This window comes from Sus scrofa, chromosome 5, assembly GCF_054392235.1.
Source record: "Sus scrofa isolate SSC_HxYL_T2T_F1_AM1 chromosome 5, Sscrofa_HxYL_maternal_Yorkshire_Landrace_v2.0, whole genome shotgun sequence".
NCBI lineage: Eukaryota > Metazoa > Chordata > Mammalia > Artiodactyla > Suidae > Sus > Sus scrofa.
This window is the reverse complement of record NC_139387.1, coordinates 58,056,593-58,078,923: the sequence shown is the minus strand read 5'-3', so window position 1 is coordinate 58,078,923 and position 22,331 is coordinate 58,056,593. Positions and strand designations below refer to the sequence as shown.

Below are 22,331 nucleotides of genomic sequence, written 5' to 3'. Positions count from 1 at the left end.
GCCGCAGCAATGCAGGATCCGAGCCACGTCTGTGGCTTACACCACAGCTCATGGCAATGCCAGATCCTTTGACCCACCAAGTGAGGCCAGGGATCGAACCCACATCTTCATGGATACTAGTCAGGTTTGTTACCTCTGAGCCACAACGGGAACTCCAAGAGAACAGATTTTTAATTGACATGGAAGGCAACGGAGATCTGGGAGAGAGAACTGGGAAGTTTACACAGACACGAGGATGCTTTAGCTGGATCTTGAAAGATAAACAAGAACACATCAGATACGGAAAGGAAGAATGTTCTGAGCAGAGGGAATAGCATGTGAAAACGTGAAGCAGAAATGGGTGGAAAAGTACAACTTTTGGGGGGAAATGCAAGTCCTATATTAGTTAGAGTGCAGATGACCCTTGAACACTGGTAGGGGCAATTAGGAGCCCTACCCCTCTGAGCTGTCAAAAACTCTCACATTACTTAAATCAGCCCTTCTTATACACAATTCCACTATATTCACAGTTCTACACCCACAAGTCAACCAAAGGCAGATAGCGTCATACTTTAGTATTTACTATTGTAAAAAAATCTGCATATAAGTGGACCCATGCAGTTCAAACCATGTTGTTTAAGGATCAACTGCACAAAGTAATGAGAGCAGGGAAAAGAAGGTGGACAGCTATTCCTAAGCTTTTCTTAAGTTATATTTTCTGAGAGTGCAGACCTTGAAGACCTGTGTACCACCCTATGAAGTTTGAACTTTATCCTATAGGTGTAATCAGGCAGTATTAACTCATCTAAGACTGATGCTCTGCAGTCCAGAAGAAGACGTGGCCTCTGGTAAAGTTCTTGGAAGTGGCTAGCTCTAGCTTGATCATGAGCTGATTGATAAGTCCTTGCCTAGCAAGCTATTGTCACTCACCTGCATCTGCAGGGGTGGTCCTCTATCTGCCAATCATGACTACAGGGCTTTTTATCACGCACTAACACTGAGCTGATAAGCCAGGCTCTGCTGTATCTTAGCACTATAATATCACAATTTTTTTTTTTTTTTTTGTCTTTTGACCTTTTGTTTTAGGGCCACACCCACAGAATATGGAGGTTCCCAGGCTAGGGGTCTAATCAGAGCTTTTGCTACCGGCCTACACGAGAGCCACACCAACGCCAGATCTGAGCCATGTCTGCGACCTACAGCACAGCTCACGGCAACGCCAGATCCTCAACTCCCTGAGCAAGGCTAAGGATTGAACCCAAAACCTCATGGTTCCTAGTCGGATTCGTTTCCGCTGCATCAGAACAGGAACTCCATAATATCACAATTTTGAATCACACCAGGGGAGGGGTTAGTGCACCCCTAATTAGATGACTAAAATGCCAGCCCAGTTTCAGAGTCCCTCTTCTGGAGTCTAGAAAATATAGAATTGCATGATTTCTAATCAAAAAGGCAGCAGAGTACCTGCCCGCTACTACTTGTCCTTCTCTGTGAGTTTCCTCCAGTGACGCTGCTCCAGCAAGCTTGGTGAGTGGGCCATTCGGCCACTTGCTCTTGTTTGCATGGCAGGCATCAAAGAGTGGCTTAAGAGAAGTTCCACAAACAGATTTACACTTTAAGACGATATCGTTGGCAGCAGAGTGGAGGACACTGCAGGGAGGCGTGTTCATAAGAGTGAAACATGTCAGAAAACTTTTGAATGAGTCTATCTTATGGATGATTAAATCCTGAATGACCACAGTGGCAGCGAGGTCAGAAAAGAGGGGAATAGATTCAAGAGATAATTACAAAGTAAAATTGAACTGGGAAAGTGGTTCATACAGAGTATGGATTCAAACATAGGACCACAGTGCCAGTTATTGAATGGGTGATAGTTATCATTATCTGAAGCAGGGAATAGAGAAGAGAAGCCAGATGAGGAGGGAGGAAGTTTAATTTTGAACACGTGGACAGTAAGGAACCTATGTAACACTGAAGACAGTACCCAGTGAGGGAAGGGACTCAGTTTCTTTTCACTCATCACTACTTCTCCAAGACCTAGCACACTCCCTAGCACGCAGCAGTAGTTGCTCAATAAATGCTAGATGAATGAATAATTGAACTCTTGGTGATAGAGAATCACCAAAACTTTAGGAAAGCATAGTTTTGCTGGCTGTAGGGTATATTCATTTTGATGGCAAGTCCAACAAATCTGAAAGGGAATTTCTGGTGCATCAAAGCCTCATTTTATTTTATTATTATTATTTTTTTTTTAGGACCATACCTGTGGCATACGGAGGTTCCCAGACTAGAGGTTGAATCGGAGCTGTAGCTGCTGGCCTAAGCCACAGACACAGCAACATGGGATCTGAGCCGAGTCTGCGACCTATACCACAGCTCACAGCAACCCCAGATCCTTAACCCACTGAGTGAGGCCAGGGATCAAACCTGCGTCTTCATGGATACCAGTCAGATTCGTTGCTGCTGAGCCACAGCACAAACTCCAAAGCCTTATTTTAAATTTTATCTTAACTCTGATTATATTTTGTTGATTCTTGATTTGTTCTAAACCATATGGATCATATAGAAATACTGTATTTTTTTCCTGAGTCCATCCATATCACTGGCCTTCAGGTTTGAAAAAGTCCTCCCCAAATCCCCATCTCATCTGGAAGAACCTGCAAACTGTAGTTACTTCAGTTCTTAATGACCCTGTGTGTTACTGTCAAAGTCTATGCTAGACTTTAACAAACAAAAATTAAGAAATGTATACATTTTATGGCTCCAGAATTCAAATTACTTTGTGAATGTGCTATCGTCTGAATAGGAGATAAGACTCAAAATGTATATAAAAGCAGAGTAGACCTAATCCTATGAAGAGGAAAGAAATTTAATAAATGTGCGTTATTTTATTTCATTTATTTTGGCCATGCCTGCAGTATGCAGAAGTTCCCAGGCCAGGGATTAAACCCACACCACAGTAGTGACCCAAGCCACAGCGATGACAACACCAGATGCTCAACCTGCCGAACCACAAGAAAACTCCAAGGAAGAGAAATTTTTATGCAAAATAACTATAAATTTACCAAGGAGCTGTTAGCCAATGCTTTATTAACAGCAGACCATCTCAGGTAAAGAGATTATTGAATGCATTTAATTTGCTATTGCCTTTTTCTCAGCAACTTTTTTTTTTCTTAGCAAACACTAAAAACTCTGAGTCTGGGTTAGACAAGAAAAATAAACTTAGCATGAAAAATTTTATGCATGATCATTTTCAGAGTATAAATCATTTTCAAAAAGCACTTCCGTTTCCACTGCAGGCAACGGATAGTGACCCACACCTTATCTCTCCTAAATTTCTCCACTACACTTATCCCCTCACCTATTTTTCTGACAAGCTGCTGATACATGGCCTTAATTAACAATTTACCCAGATTCTCTCCATCACTAGGCTCCAGCTCCCTCTGTACTGTCAGCCTCTACAGAAGCAGACACAGGAGAGGGTAAGATTCTAATGTTTTTGCCTAAAACAATTCTGGTTTATTCAGACCCAATTCAGCCTCTCTCTACAACCTGAACCCACACTGGGGCCACTGCAGATTCAGCCTGAGCCCTGGGAGAGGTGGGTCAGTCCTGGCTTCAGGGGAATGATCTAGGGAGTGGCCACCCAAGGCTGTGGGAACTACTATCAAGTTATACCTGGTGTGGCTCCGGTAATTTGGCTTCTGTCTTATTTTCGAAGCACAGCCCCAGGTTGCTCCTCCTAATTCCTGATTGCCCACTTATGTGATTCCAGAAATGTACTTCTGCCTCATTCTCAAAAACAGTCCCTAATTTTGAACCCCATGCTGGAAACCCCGCCTTGTTCCCTTGAGTCCCAGCCTGGATTAAATGATCAGCTCCCCAGCCTTTAGAAGGATGGGACCCTGCTTTCCTCTGGCTGGTACTTCTCTGAGCTACCAGTTGCCAAAACCTCCAAGCCAGTGGCTTGGAACTTGACAGTGATGGTTTAATCTGGCTTTCTGGGTAGAGCACCACCCTCCCCTATTTTTCATCTCTGAGTTCTGCACACCGTTGGCACCATCATTTTACTCCTTATGATCTCCTGGTTACTGCCAACAGTTACCTAGGGTGAGACTCTTAGTAACCCTTTCTGGCTACTGTCTGGACTTCTTTTGTGGTCCCCACAGCTAAATTCACTTCTCTATCCCATCCCAAACCCACCCCTTCTCCATTCTGCTGGGCAAGTCTACCCAGAATTTCTGACTCTACTGATAAGAGGGTATGTCAGGCCATGAGGGATAACAATAATGTGCCAAGAATATTGCACCATCGCCCTTGGATCTAAAGATTACAGGCCTTGGAGTTCCTGTCGAGGCTCAGCGGTTAATGAACCCGACTAGAAACATGAGGTTGCAGGTTCCACCCCTGGCCTCGCTCATTGGGTTAAGGATCCTGTGTTGCCATGAGCTGTGGTGTAGGCTGCAGACAAGGCTTGGATCTGGCGTTGCTGTGGCTCTGGTATAGGCTGGTAGCTTAGCTCCGATTCAACGCCTAGCCTGGGAACCTCCGTATGCTGCAGGTGCGGGCCTAGAAAAAGACAAAAAGACAATAATAATAATAATAATAATAATAATAATAATAATAACGATTACAGGCCAGTTCACAAAAGAAAGAGAGGTAAGTTGATTTGAACAGATACAAACATTAAGAAAACGTTCTCTGTACTCATTTGTATCTTTGTATGCTCTGACCAAATTAATTAAGCCAAGAAAATTTAGTGTTGATAAGATCTCTCTCTCTAAGTTAAATGTATCTTTATGAAGTTAAGAGATCTCTAAAAGAATTAAGAAGTGAAAATGAACATATCTATCAAGAGCAGAAACAGAGACCTCCTAGTATGAAAACAAACATTCAGAGGTAAATCAAAATAGGATAGACATTTGCCAGAAAGAAAGAAGGACCAAAATGAGGAATCCAACTGAAGAAAAAGAAAGACATACCAGCTTTTTGTGTAGGAAAACCCCCGGTCACGTCAATCAACATTAATGTTAACACCTCCTGAAAAAAGTTATCCCTCCTATCAGACCTGTGGGATGAGATGTGACTCAGCTGTAATTGGTGTCATGCATCCTTTTCAATTGTTTCCAGGAAAACTACAAGTCTGGACCATAATCTTTGTCCTAAATTTTACACACTGTCAAACATTTTAGAAAGGTGCACACCGTGGTGAAATAAATCAGTCCTTATATCTCATTCTCATTTTGTTCTCGGCTACAGACAACCTGTGAATCTTCATTAGAGAAAGGACTTGATTTGTAATTACCTCTAAGTTTAAATGACAAACGCGTCTTCCAGTTTACCTTCAACTACTCTGTGAGGCCACTCACTTCTAATCACATGCTTTCCTTTGGAAACATATTTGGAAGCCCTGTGATGACCCACGCTTCTCATTCTCTTGGTTACAGGACAAGGTGAGGAAGAGTGGCTGTCAATCCATTGTTCAGATACACAAACCTAGTTCACTAGAAATTAAGAATTTATGGAGTTCCTGTTGTGGCTCGGCAGTAACGAACCCAACTAGTGTCCATGAGGATGCAGTTTCGACCCCTGGCTCCAATCAGTGGGTTAAGGACCCTGCATTGCCATGAACTTTGGTGTAGGTCACAGAAGTGGCTCGGATCCCATGTTGCTGTGGCTGTGGTGTAGGCCAACAGCTGCAGCTCTGATTTGACCCCTAGCCTGGGAACTTCCATATGCCGCAGGTGTGGCCATAAAAAAAGAAAAAAAAATTACCTCACATTGCACTTGAAGCTGATCATAATTATTATCCAACTTTAACGACACAAATGTACAGCTGGCACAGTTGGAGGCATTCTCCATTACTACTTTATATTTCCCTAAGTCCCAGACTCAATGGATTTCTCTCTTCTCACCACTCCCCAGTCTAAAAAATTGATTTGATCCCTTTTCTAGTGTTTCTCCTCACACACTGGTTCCTTGTATTACCAGGATGCCTAAGAAATGCTTAAATGCATTAATGCTTAGGCAAATTAAAAAAACAACTTTATTATATGCTTGCATAGTGAATTCGTTACAAAGCTCTTTTACATCCATCATCTCATTTTAACTTTGTTTCTTATAATGACACTGAAATATGAACACCAGGCATTACTAGTCCTGAACTAAAAATTATAAAACTCAGGCTGAAAACAATTACATGACTTCTCTGAGATCCATGAACATGTCAGGGAGCTTATGGCAACCAGAGGAGCTGGAAATGAGTGTCTGAGGTGTATTAACGATGTTTTGTGATTCTTTACATATGGCCTTGGGTGGCTATTTTGAGGAAAAAGAACTTGTCTGGTTTGTGTTGTATATCATGTGACTATCCAGCACCATGTAAGAGAATGGTGGGCCAACCATGTTTTTTATTACACCAAAGGAAATATTTCCCAGATTATATCAGCACAGTTGTGGTTTCTAACATTCCTGCTACTCCCTCACTCATTCAAGAGAAATTTACACTCTTTCTGGGCAAAAATATGTCTTAGGCCAAATAGGATTTATTTGGTATTATCTTCAAATGTGGGACCATACAGGCTTAAAAAGGAAGGCAGAGCAGGAAGGAGCTGATCCCACCACAGGGCATGGAGACATTCTCAAGTATTCTAAAGTGGGAACATCTACCATCACACTGTCCCTTCTGAACACACACACACACACACACACACACACACACACTTCATAGTCCAAAAAACCTACATAAGGATTAAAATTCAGTCTTTCATGCCTAATAATAGTCAACAAATATTTCACCAAAATACATTATTGAGCCAGTTGGAAACAGCTGCATCAAACTGTCCTACTTGGTTTCCTATAGTTCAAGCCAGGGCATGGCAGTGGTCCAGCCCAGGTCGGACACAGAACAGTGAGGCCTCGGCAAACATGAGCATCTGGAGATGAACTTCTCTATTAAGTGGGAAGCACCGCACAAAGCACAGAAATGAGTTCCTCAAAAGCTCACAAGATGGCATTGAGATCAGTGGATAAAGACTTGTAGAAAGCTGTGTTATGTTGTTATGGGTTATGCAAATAACCACATGTAAGGCAGAAGTGAACTAATCTGTCAATTGAGCTACAGGAAGTCATAAGAGGTCCAAATACTACAGAGATTCCTTGTGGCATCTCAAAGTACACAGCCTCTCAGTAGTGCCCTTCCTGGACCCTCCAGCCCTGATTCAAGACCTGGTAACTTTCTACATGACAGAGAAAATCTTGGATTGTATCTTGGCAACAATAACAACAAAAGCAGTGGCTAAAAATAGGCAAAGAAGTCATCACAGTAATGGCAGCTGACAAATACCAAGCATTTAGGGGAGAAGTGTGATATGTAATTAAATATATTAAAATCCATAATTAAAGGTGTAATATAAAATTATACACCTGAGTTAGAGGAGGAGTGATCTGGCATGATTTTGCTGAATGCAGGGAAGGGAAGGATGCTTTGCTCAACTGACAACATGGAGCCCAACACACCCACCTGCATTTCTGCCTAATCAGCACACAGAACTTTCTTCACAAGGGGAACGTGAATGAAGCATAACAATTAACCAACAATTTCACTTCCTGATACCAAACCAGAACTATTTCACAAATAAATGAGAGGGGCACTGGGATATACACGTTTGTGTTGATGCAAAATGATTTTCCAGGGTTTCTAGAAATTAATCATTTCAGAATCTCAGCAGAAAAATACACACATAACTTTTTTTTTTTGGCTGTGCCTGTGGCATGTGGAAGTTTCCACGTCAGGGATCAGACCCATGCCACAGCAGTGACCTCAGCCACAGCAGTGCCAAGGCTGTATCCTTACCCTGCTAAACCACCAGGAACTGCCACATGCAGTTTTTTTAAGTCTACTCATCAAACTGGTTCAGGCTTTTGTAATACTATGCACACACACAATGATGCAGTCACTTTTGCTTTCTAAGAAAAAAAGCATTTGTCCGTTATTATTTAGGGCTGGTTCCTTGGTCTTGCAGCTGGCACAAAGAACCAGGGTTCATGCACATACACTTTAAAAAGAAACTGTTTCCTGCTATCTTACTGCTGCAACTTACAGATAAGATGGGAGGTTAGTTTGTATTTCTTTCATGATCTCTCTTCTTCAAATCTATTTTCTAGCACAAAGTTAAAAGTCAGTTAGTATGACTAAGAGCCCTCATCTATAAAAATCCTATTTTGGATTTCTTTAAAAATTTTTCTTTTTGATGAGCTGTTCAAGGAGATTGCTTCCTTATCTCTTCTTCATTTCATAGCGAGTTGATACAGTTTTTGTATAGAGAAGGCACTGTGAATTGGCTTACTCAACCTTAATTCCACCCTGTTTGGAGCTTCCTGCTAAAGCTTGATTGCTTTTAAATGCTGCCCCTCCTGGACTTCTTTGCAACTAGTGTTCTGGATGCAAATTCATCTTACTCATTAGAGGCTCTTGAGGGAGATTTGGGAAGAGGACCTGAGTTGAAACCAATCCTGCTGGCCCTGTTTCTTTTTCTGTTGGAGGCAGTTGTGGTCACGCTAATGGCAGTGGCAGCTGGGCCTGCCAATTCCTGAACCACAGTTCGGGTAGTGGGGTCTCAGAGTTAGTAATTTCAGGAGCCATCTCTTGATTCCCATTTCTTCATTTTCCTAAAGATTTCTTAAGTGCCTAATGCCCAATATGAAACATCCAATTATATGCTTCACTCCTCAGCCTGAAGACGTAATATATGAACCGAGACAACATTAATACCTAACACTTACAAAATTTTTTGTAGTTTACATAGTACCTGGACTTTTATTATATAAAGCGATCCCCAGCTCTGTGAGGTGGTTGCACATGTACTGCTCTCTCCAGGGTATGGATGAGAAAGCTGAGTCTCAGAAGAGCTGGGTGACTTAGCAAGGCACTGAGGTAGTAAGAGATGGAGACGAAATTTCACTCCTACATTTTCTGACTCTTAGTCATTCCCTTCAACACAAGGAAGCCTCCCAAGGGCAAATGAAGGAGAGAGAAAAAGGATGCTGGCCAGAAATTAAACCTTCTATTTCCCATTTTAAAATAAAAATGTTCAACCTTATTGTTATACACTAAAACCATGAAATTTGATTAAAACACCAAAGAATGAACTAGAAAATAGGGGCTATGTCCTAGAGGGTGTGACTTTGGATCTGGTAGTACCTGTGCCTCATACTTATAGGATCCCTTCTCCGAGGTATCTTTGCTATTAATATAGAGATATGAAAGGTCCTGTCCTGTTTGCCAGCTCTGACTGGGAATTCTCTTTTTGCACAATCATCTGACCCAACCAAGAGTGGCTTGAAGACGAGGAGGCCAAGATTCATTTTTCTTTTTCTCCCTAGTGGCAATTTCACCTAAAATCCACCCTCCTCCCCAACTGGGGCTCCCTAGAAATAAAGATTCTCCACCCCCGCTTGCTACATAGATATATTTTAGTAAAAACATTTGATTCCAATGCTCAGGAAACCACAAAGAAAAACAGTAAGGAAGCAAAGCTTGATTTAGACCACTTTAAAAGTGGTCCAATACTTTCTCTCCATATCCGCCACTCTTGTACTTCATAGCAGTGGTTTAACAACAGGGTTAAGATTCATGAGCTCTATGAAATGACTTCTGACCATATGGTCCCCACTCCCTAAGAGCAACATCAGCCTTAAGAAAACATTCCAGTATTGCAAATCTTCAAGGTCATTCCACTGCCAACTTCAAAACATCAGAATTCCACAATTCCCTGTCCTTGCTTCCTTCTCTCTGCTTGCTTCTTTCAGTCTCATATGACTCAAAGCAGAAGGGCTAAGAAGGCTGCTCTTACTCTATAATGTCCCACTTTTGCCCCTGTATCAAAACATTATGTGATTTCTCCACACACACACATAGACAAATGACAGCTAAAAAGGGAAGACATTGATAATTAAGAAGAGAAGAAAGAAGATAAAAAGTAGATCTGATTAGTTAGGCAGACTCAATTATCCTTTTCCGATGATATCAAGACATATACAAAATTGTATTGAAAGGCAGCAAACTCTATACTAACCTGGGGAAAGAGGGAATAAGTTGAATTGTCAATGGTGAATGAGTATAAAAACTCCCCATCGTACCACATGCTCTTCCCCATGGGGGAATTCATTTTAGTCATAGCAAAGAGATGGGCGGGGTCGCAGCAGTCTTCCATCTGTTTCCTAGGAGAGAAAATAGAGAGAAGAACAGCAGGTTAAGTGAGCAACAGACTCATTCACTTGTCCTGCCCACAGTGATGTGCAGCTGTGCCTCAGCACCAGCTCACAAAAGCATCTGAGTGATTAGACTACTGTTAATTTACTAATCCACAGTGATTAGACTACTGTTAATTTACTCTCCCAGTCATCGGAAGGCATGATTGGAATATTCCATAATTTTTTTAAATTTTAAGAAAAAATACATCAGCTGGTAGCTGCAGCTGGTAGCATCCCATTGCTGCAGCCACTAGGGAAAACTGTATGGAGAGTCCTCAAAAAAATTAAGAATATAGCTATCATGTGACCCAACTATTCCACTTCTGGGTATTTATCAGAAGAACACAAAAACTCTAATTTCAAAAGATATATGCATCCCTGTGTTTACTGCAGCATTACAGTTGTCCCTTGATGTCTGCAGGGAATTGGTTCCAGCACCTGCCTGGGGACCAAAATCCACGGATGCTCAAGTCCCATAGTCAACCTTCTATATCTGTGGTTCTGCATCAATGGATTCAATCACCTCAGTTTGTGTGGTCCTACATGTATTTATTGAAAAAATCCATGTATAATTGAACCTGTGCAGTACAAACCCATTTTGTTCAAAGGTCAACTATATGTACAACAGCCAAGATATAAAAATTTATTTATTTTATTTTTTTGTCTTTTTTTTTTTTGCTATTTCTTTGGGCCGCTCCCGCGGCATATGGAGGTTCCCAGGCTAGGGGTCAAATCGGAGCTGTAGCCACTGGTCTATGCCAGAGCCACAGCAACGCGCGATCCGAGCCGTGTCTGCAACCTACACCACAGCTCACGGCAACGCTGGATCGTCAACCCACTGAGCAAGGGCAGGGACCAAACCCGCAACCTCATGGTTCCTAGTCGGATTCGTTAACCACTGCGCCACGACAGGACCTCCCAAGATATAAAATTAACCTGTGTCCATCAATGGATGAATGATAAAGAAGATACGGTACGTATACACAATGATATTTTACTCCACCATCAAAAAGAATGAAATCCTGCCATTTACGACAACCTGGATGAACCTTGAAGGTATTTTGCTAAGTGAAATAAATCAGATAGTGAGAGACTGTCTGGTTTCACTTATATGGAGAATATAAAACAAAACAAAACAACAAAAAACCAAAACAAACTCATAGGTTCAGAGATCAGATTAGAGGTTACCAGAAGGGAAGGAGGTGAGGGGGGGTGGGTGAAATGGGTGCAGGGGCTCAACTGTATGGTAATAGAGAGTAATAAGACTTGTGGTGCTGGCCAATTTGTAGTGTACACAGATAATGCTGTACACCTGTAACTTATTTTTTAAAAGAAGGAAAAACATCAGCTCTCACACGCAGCTGAAATATGTCTGAAAATAACTCATTGTACTTGCAGACTGATTGATTTAAACATCCAGCTACAGAAAAGTCTTGGACACCTAACTCTGGAGACAGTTGAACTCTTAGGCTGCAGCAGAACTGCATCTTCATGGTGATCTGACAATCAGGTGGTTGAGCTCAGGGACCAGGGAATTTACATGACCAGTATGGAGTTTAGAATACACAGAGCAGCGAAAAATAGGGTCCTTCCCCAAAACTAAGGACATGATCAAAGAACCACCCTGGCAAAATCCTTTTTGACAGAAATGGAATGAGATAAGAGATGTGATTTCAGGCACTGGTGAAGCAACCTGCCTTCCAACTGGTAAATCTTGAGACCTTTTCAGTTCCCAGTTTGTCTACCTCTCAGTACTGTGGGACACAGCTGCGCACCATGGCGTGGTGAAGGTCCTTACTCCCTTAGTGTCTGAAACAGCAGCATCTCTGTGGTCTCCTTCCCATCCTGAGCTGGCTAGCAGCTGCTCCTCTGCTTGCCTTTTACATGAAGGCCCTGTTACTATTCTATAGGCGAATCATAACTTTCTCCTTGGATTCAGAGCCCGTTAGAAACCAACTCCATTTTTTCCCTGAGCTTTCAGGAATAGAAGAGCTTATTCCGCAGTCCCACTTCTAGAAGGACCAATAAAACACATCCCAGTGACAAAAACCACTTCTGAATGGTGCCCCCAAACAGACCTGCTTGCTCTGACATCTTTAGCTATCAGTGGTACCCAAGCTTAGAGTTGAAAGGGGAAGGGATACTGGAAACCAGTCAATCCTCAGTCTCTGGGGCCCCCTCCCCAGATACCAAACCCCAGGGATGCTCAAGTCCCTTGTATAAAATGACACAGTGTTTGCAAATAACCTACACACTTCCTCCCACGTTCCTTAAATCATCTCTAGATACTAACATATCTAATGCAATATAAGTATAATGTAAATTTTATAAATACAATGCAAATGCCATGTAAATAGTCACCAGTGTGCTGCGAGTTCAAGGTTTGCTTCTTGGAACTTTCTAGAATTTTTAACTTTTCTAAACACTTTCCATCTACCATTGGTTGAATTCTTGGATGTAGAACCTGAGGGTGAGGATTTGGGGGCAACCATACTTGGGTTCAAATCCTGGCTCTGCCACTTACTGACTCCATAATCTGGGAACGCTACTGGGCTTCAGGAAGAACCTCAGAGAGCATTCTTGAGAGTTCACGGGGAACATGCAGAAGGAGCATATAGTACAAGTTCAACCTCAACACAGAGATGAATAAAGTGAGTCAGCGTCTGGGGCTCTTCCCAATACTTGGCACTTTCTCTGGAGTTTTTAGGTTGGCTTCCGCTTTACAAAGGTTTCAATGGAGAAGCGGGGGAGGGGCTTGGGATAAAGATCTTTCTCTTCCCAGGTTTCTAGGGTATGGGTCACTTCTGCTTCTACGCCATTGCTCCCCTCCTCCCCAGCTGTACTTCTTTCCTTACCTCCTCCATTTTCTGTAATTCTGTTTCATTACCCCAAAGGCAGCCTAAACTGAGGCAGGAAAGTTTCATTGTGAATTACCTACACTTTTGTGAAAACACCATCCTAAGCACTAGAAAGAGTCAGTCAGCATCAAACAGAACTAGATGTGGCTTCAGACCCTCATGAATGAGGAGAATTATCCTAAACATGACTCTAAATTTTGTGGGGTGAATACATATTTGAGCCCCAATTCCTTTTCTGGTGCTATCTGACCACTTTAGTCCTTACAGTAACCCTAAGAGATAGTCAAGGGAATAATCATTATTTCTCGCAATTCACCTCTGAGGAAACGGCCCTGGGGCTGTGACAGGACCTGCTTTTTCCTCTCTGCATGCTGCCTGCTTAGGACTATTTTGATTCACCCCCACCTTTCTCTTCTCTGAAGAAAGGCTTTCTAAACACCTGCCAAGCACCTGCAACACACCAGGTGTCTTCCTAGATCTTTTCCCACTTAATTCTCACAGCGAGTAAGTAACCTTGGAGCTAGAGAGCATTAGGATTCTTTTTAAGTAATTTTTTTTTCATTTTTTAAAGTTTTATTGAAGTCTAGTTGACTTGCAATATTGTGATAATTTCTGCTGTACAACAAAGTGATTCGGTTATTCATGTACACACACTCATTCTTTTTCAGATTCTTTCCCATATAGACCATCACAGAATATCAGGTAGAGATCTCTGTGTTATCCAGCAAGGCCCCATTGGCCAACCAATCCGTATATCACTATTTCAGTAATTTAACTTGGATCACATAATTAGCAAAGTGATGGGGGCATGATTTTGCTCCCAGATATTTTTACTTCCAGCCAGACCATAGCTCTCAGCTCTGAACCAAGCTAAACTTTCCATCCAGCACAAAGTGCTACGGGAAATTCAGAAGAAAAATTTATAATAGTCATATAATAATATAATACCTAGCAGCTTACATATCACCTTTACACTGGCTTCCTCTTTTAATTCTAAAAAAAAACAAGAAGCTAGACTGATTATACTATCCTAAACTTACAATGAAAATCAAACTCAGGCCAAGAGACGCTCAAGTTCAAGAGGTTTATAAATTGCTTAATTATTAACTAAATGTGTGTTAGATGGACTCAAATTCACATCTTTTCCTACAGCACCATCATGCTCAGAAGCAGTCATACCTTTAGCAAGAAAAACTAAATACTTGACAGAAGCAGAAAGTGTCTAATGTGTACCAATCCTTTTAAAAATCCAAGAGTTAACAGCAAATTCATAATACTCATAGTTCCATTTGCAATATGGGAGTGCTTTTCTTATCATAAACTTTTGAATGCTTCTCTCCAACCAAAGGGCCTTCCCATCTTCCTTCTGCCACATCCATGTCTGGAGGGTGGCCAAAGAGGGACCACAATACAGAAGTATGTTCACTCCCCACGCCTGAGAAGGACCGCCACTCACTCCTCAGCTGTACAGCTGTAGCAGCAGCAACAAAAAGCACTACTGAAAATAGCACTCCCAGCAGTAAGAGCAGTGGTCACGCTAGAAAGAGTAGTCATGATTTTTACTGAGTTCTTCCCTGTCTCTTTGCTAGAGTTTGGGGATATAAAATCAAATTTCACCTCCACCCAACCTGCAGTTGGTCCTACTGAGAAGGTATACATCAGCTTTTAGAATTTTAACAAATTTGGTTCCCACCCCCTTTCTTGTGCTTCACTCTGATGTTGCTGATTATTTGCTTCTCCTTTGCGGCAAGACAATAAAATCAGGGGGGTAAAAAAGCAAAAGTAAATCCATTTTAAAATTCTAGTTTAAATCTGCAGATGATTAAGTTTCAGTTGAGTGTGAGTTGAGTATTGGAGTTAAAATGTAGATGCTTTTTATGATTCGAATTCATATCAAGTGATACTGCAGTTGCATCATGAACTTAAGTACTTAGGAAGCCTGGGAGCCACTTGCTAAAAACACGCTCAGGTTCTCACCTCCCTCCCTCTCACCCCACAGTGAAAGCCATGCATATAACAGCCAAGCCAAGAAGACCCCACTGGCTTATTATGCCAGCAAGACTGAGGTTCTGGGGGGAACTAAATAGACAAATAAGGGTGAAAACCCAACCACTCAATTGATAGTGGCCAGTATCAGTGTGACCGTTGCTGAGACTCTCGCGGATGCCATGTTCATCCCTTTGGCCATCAGACAGGAGCGAGGTTGGGAGGCTACCACCCCAATGCCTGACACGACTGTGCCCCTTCTGAGGAATGACTGAATTTGGGAAAGTAGAGGTGAAGGAGAATTCTACTTCGGTCTCAGTATTTGGCCAAATTCTATCATTACACTTCAGCTTTAGACTCAGCTAAACATCCAATTCAAAGCCATTTCCAGCCTCCCCGAATGGGCATATGACATATGCTTGTGTGAACACGCTCATCACCATCATGTGTAAACAGGGTGTTGATGGAAGCAACTCAAACAGGAAATGTCATTAATGTTTGCTGTTTATAACTGAATATGCAGTTTAAAATTCTGACAAGCAACCTAGAAGTAAACGGAGTACAAATCTCTTTATGTGCTTTTCATGTCGAAATTTTGTCAGTTGAAGTATACATGTATCATTAATACTGCAAAAGGAAAATGCTGCAATAATAAATTTATTGTGAAAGCTGTTAACTTTATGCACACAATTATAAAGAATTATTGACGACAGAGGAGAATAAATTGTTGGCTAAAGGAAATATTAAGAGTGTGCTTGAGAGATAACCTTAGAAAAAATCATTTCTGCCAATAAATACTTATAAAATTTTAAATAATAATATAAGGCAAAATAAGAGTTGAGATTACATGAAAACTTAAATCTTTGTAGAACTGTTTGATGTGTTAGCAATCAAAATATTAAACAAAATAACCTTTAAGAACTACATTTAATTTTTAGTTATTTAATTCCATATAGATGAGTCGTTCATAGGAAAAAATTATAGCTAGGAACTGTTCATATCTTAACAAATTCCGTGAGAGGAGTTCCCCGGTGGCTCAGTGGGATAAGGATCCAGCATTGTCACTGTTGTAGCTCTGGTTGCTGCTGTGGCATGGGTTCGATCCCTGGCCCAAGAATTTCCACATGCCACAGCTGCAGCTGAAAAAATTTTTAAATAAAATAAAAATTTTTAATTCCATGAGAAAGAAAAACTCTATAAACAACATCATCAACATCATAAGAAATCATCATGACCATGTCATAACAAAGAATTCCTTGCATCCTTCTTAACTGCTCTATTCTTCTCTATAGTACTTAAGACTATTTGTATGCTATATGTTTTATTTATAGTTTTGCTTATCGTCTGTCTCCCCAAGCCCCAGATATAAACTCCACAAGGAGAGAGATTTTTGTCCTCTGTTCATGCTGTATCCCCGTCTCCTGAAACTATGGCTGATACATTGAACAGGTGCTTGACAAATGTTGATCGACTGAATGAATAAATTACAAGTGGGAAAAGAAGAAAATGTTAGAGAAACAAGATAACCTCAGTGCACACTTCATTCTCGCTAATCAAAATTCAAATTGAAGTCAATTCCTTATAGTTTTAGTCTATGGAGACCAAAAAAAAAAAAAACAAAACAAAACCTTGTCAAAATAATTGCTATAGACTGGGAAATATTTTAAATAGCTGCAGATCCAGGATTTCTGAGATTCACTGAGTGATGAATTGCATGTTTCTCATACTGTGCACTGAACATTATTCTGAATAAAGTGAGCATCTCTTTCGGATTGCAGGTCTGCCACACAGGGACCACAGAAACTGTCCATCAGCTGACGGTGCTAATAAATTCTGTCTCCTTCGCCAGAGTGTCAAACTTTGAAAACTTGACTTCTAAAATATTTGATAAGTTTTAAGATTTAATCTTGCCTTAAAAAGTTCTTTCTATTCTTGTGATATCGGACTTCAGTCAAGTATTGATTTTAACATTTGGCTTTTGGCCAAAACCTGTATCTACTGCATTTCCTCCAGACAGTTCAATCAATAGTTCTTATTGTAAACTGTCCTGAATCGAGTTCCTAAAATTCTAATCCTAAGTTAACTCCTTGGGTTAATGTCACAGAGCAAATTCATTGCTAAAAATGTGCCCACATTCCACATCAGCGATGGCTTTGAAAGTGGGATAATATAAATAAAGCACTTAGCACATTACATGGTTTCAATTAAGTTATCATTTCATTTTCCTTAATAATCAGGGACTATATGATCTTACTTGCCTCACATAATCCTAGGTTACGATTGTTTTCCACGTATAATTATTAATAGTTACCTCCTTTGCAATCCCAAACATGTCCCTATTTGGACGAAAAATTATATATTCACTCCATTAAGAATAGAAGAGAAACAGCGGCATCCAGTAAAAGATGATTATTCTTTCAGTGAAGAATCTAGTGGCCTACAGATAAATTTCTTATTCTTAATAAATAAATGTCAGATTTCACAGAGATTTGGACCAGGACGAAGTTGTTTTTCCCCTAATGAAAGAAATCTTTGTCTTAAATTGCCCCATTTTGAAGCAAGTGTAGAAGTCAGAAGTCACTGTGGACTTAGTGCCCAGGATCTGGAAAAAGGACTGGCAGAAGTTGCTCTGAAGTGAGGAGGTGCCCTGCCCATAGCAGAGGGAGGAGCAAGTGGTGACAATACCATCTCTGTGGTAAAGGCCATACCTTCTGTCTATAACATGGACCCCTCGAAGGTGTACATCACTGACCTAAGAGATCCAAAATTCACACTCAATGTAGGGTAGAGATTCATATTTATCTTATTTTTCTATAAGATTCTCTTGAATGATGCATGGAGAATTACTTTCATGAGAGTATTGCTTAAAATAATGTTTTCTACAGATATAACAAAAGGCTTCTCAAAGATTAATCTTCTGGATAATTTGCCAGGACTACAAAAACAGAAAAAACAACCCTTGTGTACTACTTAAGACAGCAAGTAATCTTTTATTTAGCAGCATTTTATTCTTCACATTTGGAATGATGGCATAATAAGGAAAAAGTATTCCAAAGAAAGGTCGATTTGTGCCATGCGTAATTTGCATTTCTCTACAACAGACAGAGCAGACTTAAAGGAGAAATTTTGAAAAACAGATATTTCAAAGATGATCTGTTATTTCCCTAACACATATTTACTTTATAATGTACTTAACAAGTACACATGATTATTTAATTGAAAGAACATAAATTTTTCCAGGAAGAATTTCAACGAGTGCTTACCTGCAATCTTCCTACTTATGCTTGCTTGTCTATATAGCTAGAAAGACTCTAATGTTATCCTTTGAGAATTGCCGTTTTGTTTTGTTTTGTTTTGTTTTTTTGTAACTGAAACTGACTAGCCTCCTTTGAACAGCACTCATTATTCAATTCATTTGACAAATATTTATTGAAAATTTTCTCTGTGCCCAGTGCTGTTCCAGGCACCAGGGATAAAATGGGGTGGGGGCCAGGGAGGAGGAGAGCAGGGAATATCTTGCCCTCAAATTCTACTGGAGATACTAAGCAAACAAGATAAAGTATGTGAGTAAGGGTTGGGGGTGAATTTCCAACAGGTGGCTAAGTAAGTTCTCAGTGATTAGGTGACATTTGAGTTTACTGAGAAGGATGTGATGAAGTATATAAATATCTAGGATACTAGGAGAAGAGCATTCAGGTAGAACAAACAAGTGCAAAAGCCCTAAGGCAGAAACATCGCTGGTATGTTAAAAAAACATGAAGGAAACCAGTGAAACTGAGTAAAGAGAGCATGGGATGGGGGCCTTGGGGGAGAAAATCATGTAGGATTGTGTACATGTGGCTTTTAAACAACCTAATCTTACATGTAAGAGAAGTAGACAAAGAAGAACAAACAAAACCCAAAGTTAGTATAATCTCCCAAGACTAAATCTGCGAGAAATAGAAAATATGAACAGACCAATTACCAATATGAAAATGAATCAGTAATTTAAAAATACCCAACAAACAAAAGTCTAGGGCCAGATGACTTAATGGGTGAATTCTACCCACATTTAGAGAAGAATACCTATTAACATCTATTCTTCTCAAATTATCGCAAAAAATTATAGAAGAAGGAACACATTTGAACTCATTCTATGAGGCCAGTATCACCTCAATACCAAAAGCAAACAAAGATATCACACACACAAAAAAGAAATTACAGACCAATATCACTGATGAATATAGATGCAAAAATTCTCAATGAAATATTAATAAGCCAAATCCAGCAATACATTAAAAGGCTCATACACCATGATCAGGTGGGGTTTATCCCAGGGATGCAAGGATGTTCAATATCTACAAGTCAATCAATGTGAAAACCACATTAATAAATTGAAGAATAAAAATCAGATGATTATCTCAATAAATACAGAAAAAGCTTTTGACAAAATTCAATATCCATTAATGATTAAAAAAAAAAAAAAAAAAAAAAAACCTCTCCACAAAGTGGTTATGAAGAAAAAAAAATCTCAGTGTGACAAAGGCCGTATGAGACAAACCCATAGGTAACATCATACTCAATGGTGAAAAGCTGAAATCATTTCCTCTAAGATCAGGAACAAACAAGACAAGGATGCCCTTTCTTTCCATTTCCATCTTTATTCAACATAGTATTGGAAATATTAGCCACAGAAAAGAAAAGAAATAAAAATAAAAGGAACCCAAATTGAAAAAGAAGTAAAACTGCCACCATTTGTAGATGACAAGATACCATACATAGAAAATCCTAAAGACATTATCAAAAATCTAATAGAATTCAACAATGAATTTGGCAAAGTTGCAAGATTCAAAATTAATACGCAGAAATGTTATGTTTGTATATACTAAGAATGAATTATCGGAGAAATTAAGAAAAATATTCCATTTACAATCACATGCAAAAGAAAAAAATACCTGGGAATAAATCAAACTAAGGAGATAAAAGACCTATACTCAGAAAACTATAATACACTGATGAAAGAAGTTGAAGATAGCACCAAAAAATGAAAAGATATACCAAATTCGTGGATTGGAAAAATTAATATTGTTAAAATGACCATACACCCCAAGACAATTTACAGACTTGATGTAATCCATATCAAAATACCAATGGTGTTTCTGACAGAACTAGAACAGGTAGTTCTAAAATTTGTACGGAAGTAAAAAAGACTGAATAGCCAAAGCCATCCTGAGAAAAGAATGAAACTGGAGGTATTATGCTCCCTGGTTTCAAACCATACTACGAAGTTATAGTAATCAAAGTTGTATGGTACAAAAACAGACACAGATCTATGGAACAGACTAGAGAGCCCAGAAATAAACTCACACTTTTATGGTCAATCAATCTATGACAAAGGAGGCAGAAATACACAATAGAGGAGTTCCCTGTGGTGCAGCAGATTAAGGATCAAGCATTGTCACTACAGCGGCCTGGGTCGCCACTGTGGCGTGGGTTTTATTCCTGGCCTGGGAACTTACACATGCCACAGGCACAGCCAAAACAAAAAAGAATATATAATGGGGGAAAGACAGCCACTTTAATAAATGGTGTTGGGGAAACTGGACAGCTGCACAAAAAAGAATCAAACTGGACTACTTCCTCACCCCATATACAAAAATAAACTCAAAATGGACTAAAGGCCTAAATGTAAGACCTAAAACAAACAAACCAAAAAAAAAAAAAGACTAGAAGAAAATATATGTAGTAAATTATTTGACATCAGTCTTAAGCAATATATTTTTGGATATGTTTCCTCAGGAAAGGGAAACGAAAGCAAAAATAAGCAAACAGGACTATATCACACACACAAAAAGCTTTGCACAGCAAAGGAAACTATCAATGAAACAAAAAGGCAGCCAACTTAATGGGAGAGGATATTTGCAAAAATATAACTAAGAAGGGGTTATAGCCAGAATACACAAAGAACACATACAACTCAACATAAAAAAAAAAAAAAAAAAAAAAACTATTCAAAACTAGGCAGAGGACCTAAACCGACATTTTCCCAGAAAAGACAGATGGCCAACAGGCACATGAAAAGATGCTGAACATCACTAATCATCAATGAAATGCAAATAAAAACCACAATGAAATATCACCTCGCACCTGTCAGAATGGCCACAATCAAAAAATCAACAAATAACAAAAGTGTTGGTGAGGATGTGGAGAAAATGGAACATTGCTGGTAGGAATGTAAACTGGTGCAGCCACTATGGAAAACCACATGGAGATTCCCTAAAATTAAAAATTGAACTGCCATATGACTCAGCAATTCCATTCCTGGGCATTTATCTGAAGAAAACATAAAAACTAAATTGCAAAGTTATATACACCCCTGTTGTTCACATTATTTACAACAGCCAAAATATGGAAGCAACCTCAATGCCCATTGATGGATAAGTGGATGAAGATGTGGGGGGTGTGTGTAATATATAATAGAATATTACTCAGCCATAAAAAAGAATGAAACATTGCCTTTTGCAACAATATGGATGGACCTTAAGGGACAAAGACAAATATTGTATTATTTCAATTATACGTGCAATATAAAAAATAAAACAAATGAGCAAATACAACTAAGAAGAAATAGAGTTACAGAGAACAAATAAGTAGTTGCCAGGGAAGAAAGGAGATCTAGGGAAGAGAGAAATATGTGAGGAAAATTAAGAGGTACAAACTTTCAGTTATAAAATAAGTAAGTCACAGGTATGAAATGCACACTGTGGGGAATATAGCCAATAATTATGTAATATCTTTGTATAGTAACAGATGGTAACTAGACTTACCATGGTGATCATTTTGAAATGTACAGAAATATCATATCACTATGTTATGTAACAGGAACTAACATAGTGTTGTAGTTCAATTATACCTCAAAAACAAACAAACAGACAAACTCATAGAATAAAATCAGATTTATAGTTGCCAGAGGCAAGGAAGAATTGGATGAAAGTTGAAAAAATGTACAAAATTCTAGTTATAAGATAAATACTAGGAATGTAATGTACAACAAGATGAATATAATCAACACTGGTATACATTACATACGAAAGTTGTGAAGAGAGAAAATTCTAAGGGTTCTCATCACAAGGAAAAATTTTTTTCTATTTCTTTAATGATGTAGCTATATAAGGTGGTGGATGCTCTCTAAACTTACTGAAGTAAGCATTCCATGACGTATACATTATCATTATGCTGAAAAAAATAAAAAGATCTCTCTTCCAAAACATTTTT

At 39.5% G+C, this 22,331-nt stretch overlaps 1 protein-coding gene across 5 annotated transcripts in view; it reads right to left on the bottom strand.

Moving 5' to 3' along the window:
• Positions 1-22,331, bottom strand: part of ST8SIA1 (ST8 alpha-N-acetyl-neuraminide alpha-2,8-sialyltransferase 1) — a 151,506-nt gene that overhangs the window by 90,914 nt on the left and 38,261 nt on the right. For 4 of the 5 annotated variants that reach the window (XM_084956593.1, XM_021092234.2, XM_084956594.1 and 1 more), the window contains one exon: positions 10,056-10,200. The exons of the other annotated variant lie outside the window; for it this stretch is intronic. In XM_084956593.1, coding sequence (XP_084812719.1) covers positions 10,056-10,193 — 138 coding nt within the window. In that variant the 5' untranslated portion in view covers positions 10,194-10,200. The remainder of the gene's footprint in view (positions 1-10,055; positions 10,201-22,331) is intronic. 5 annotated transcript variants of the gene reach the window in all.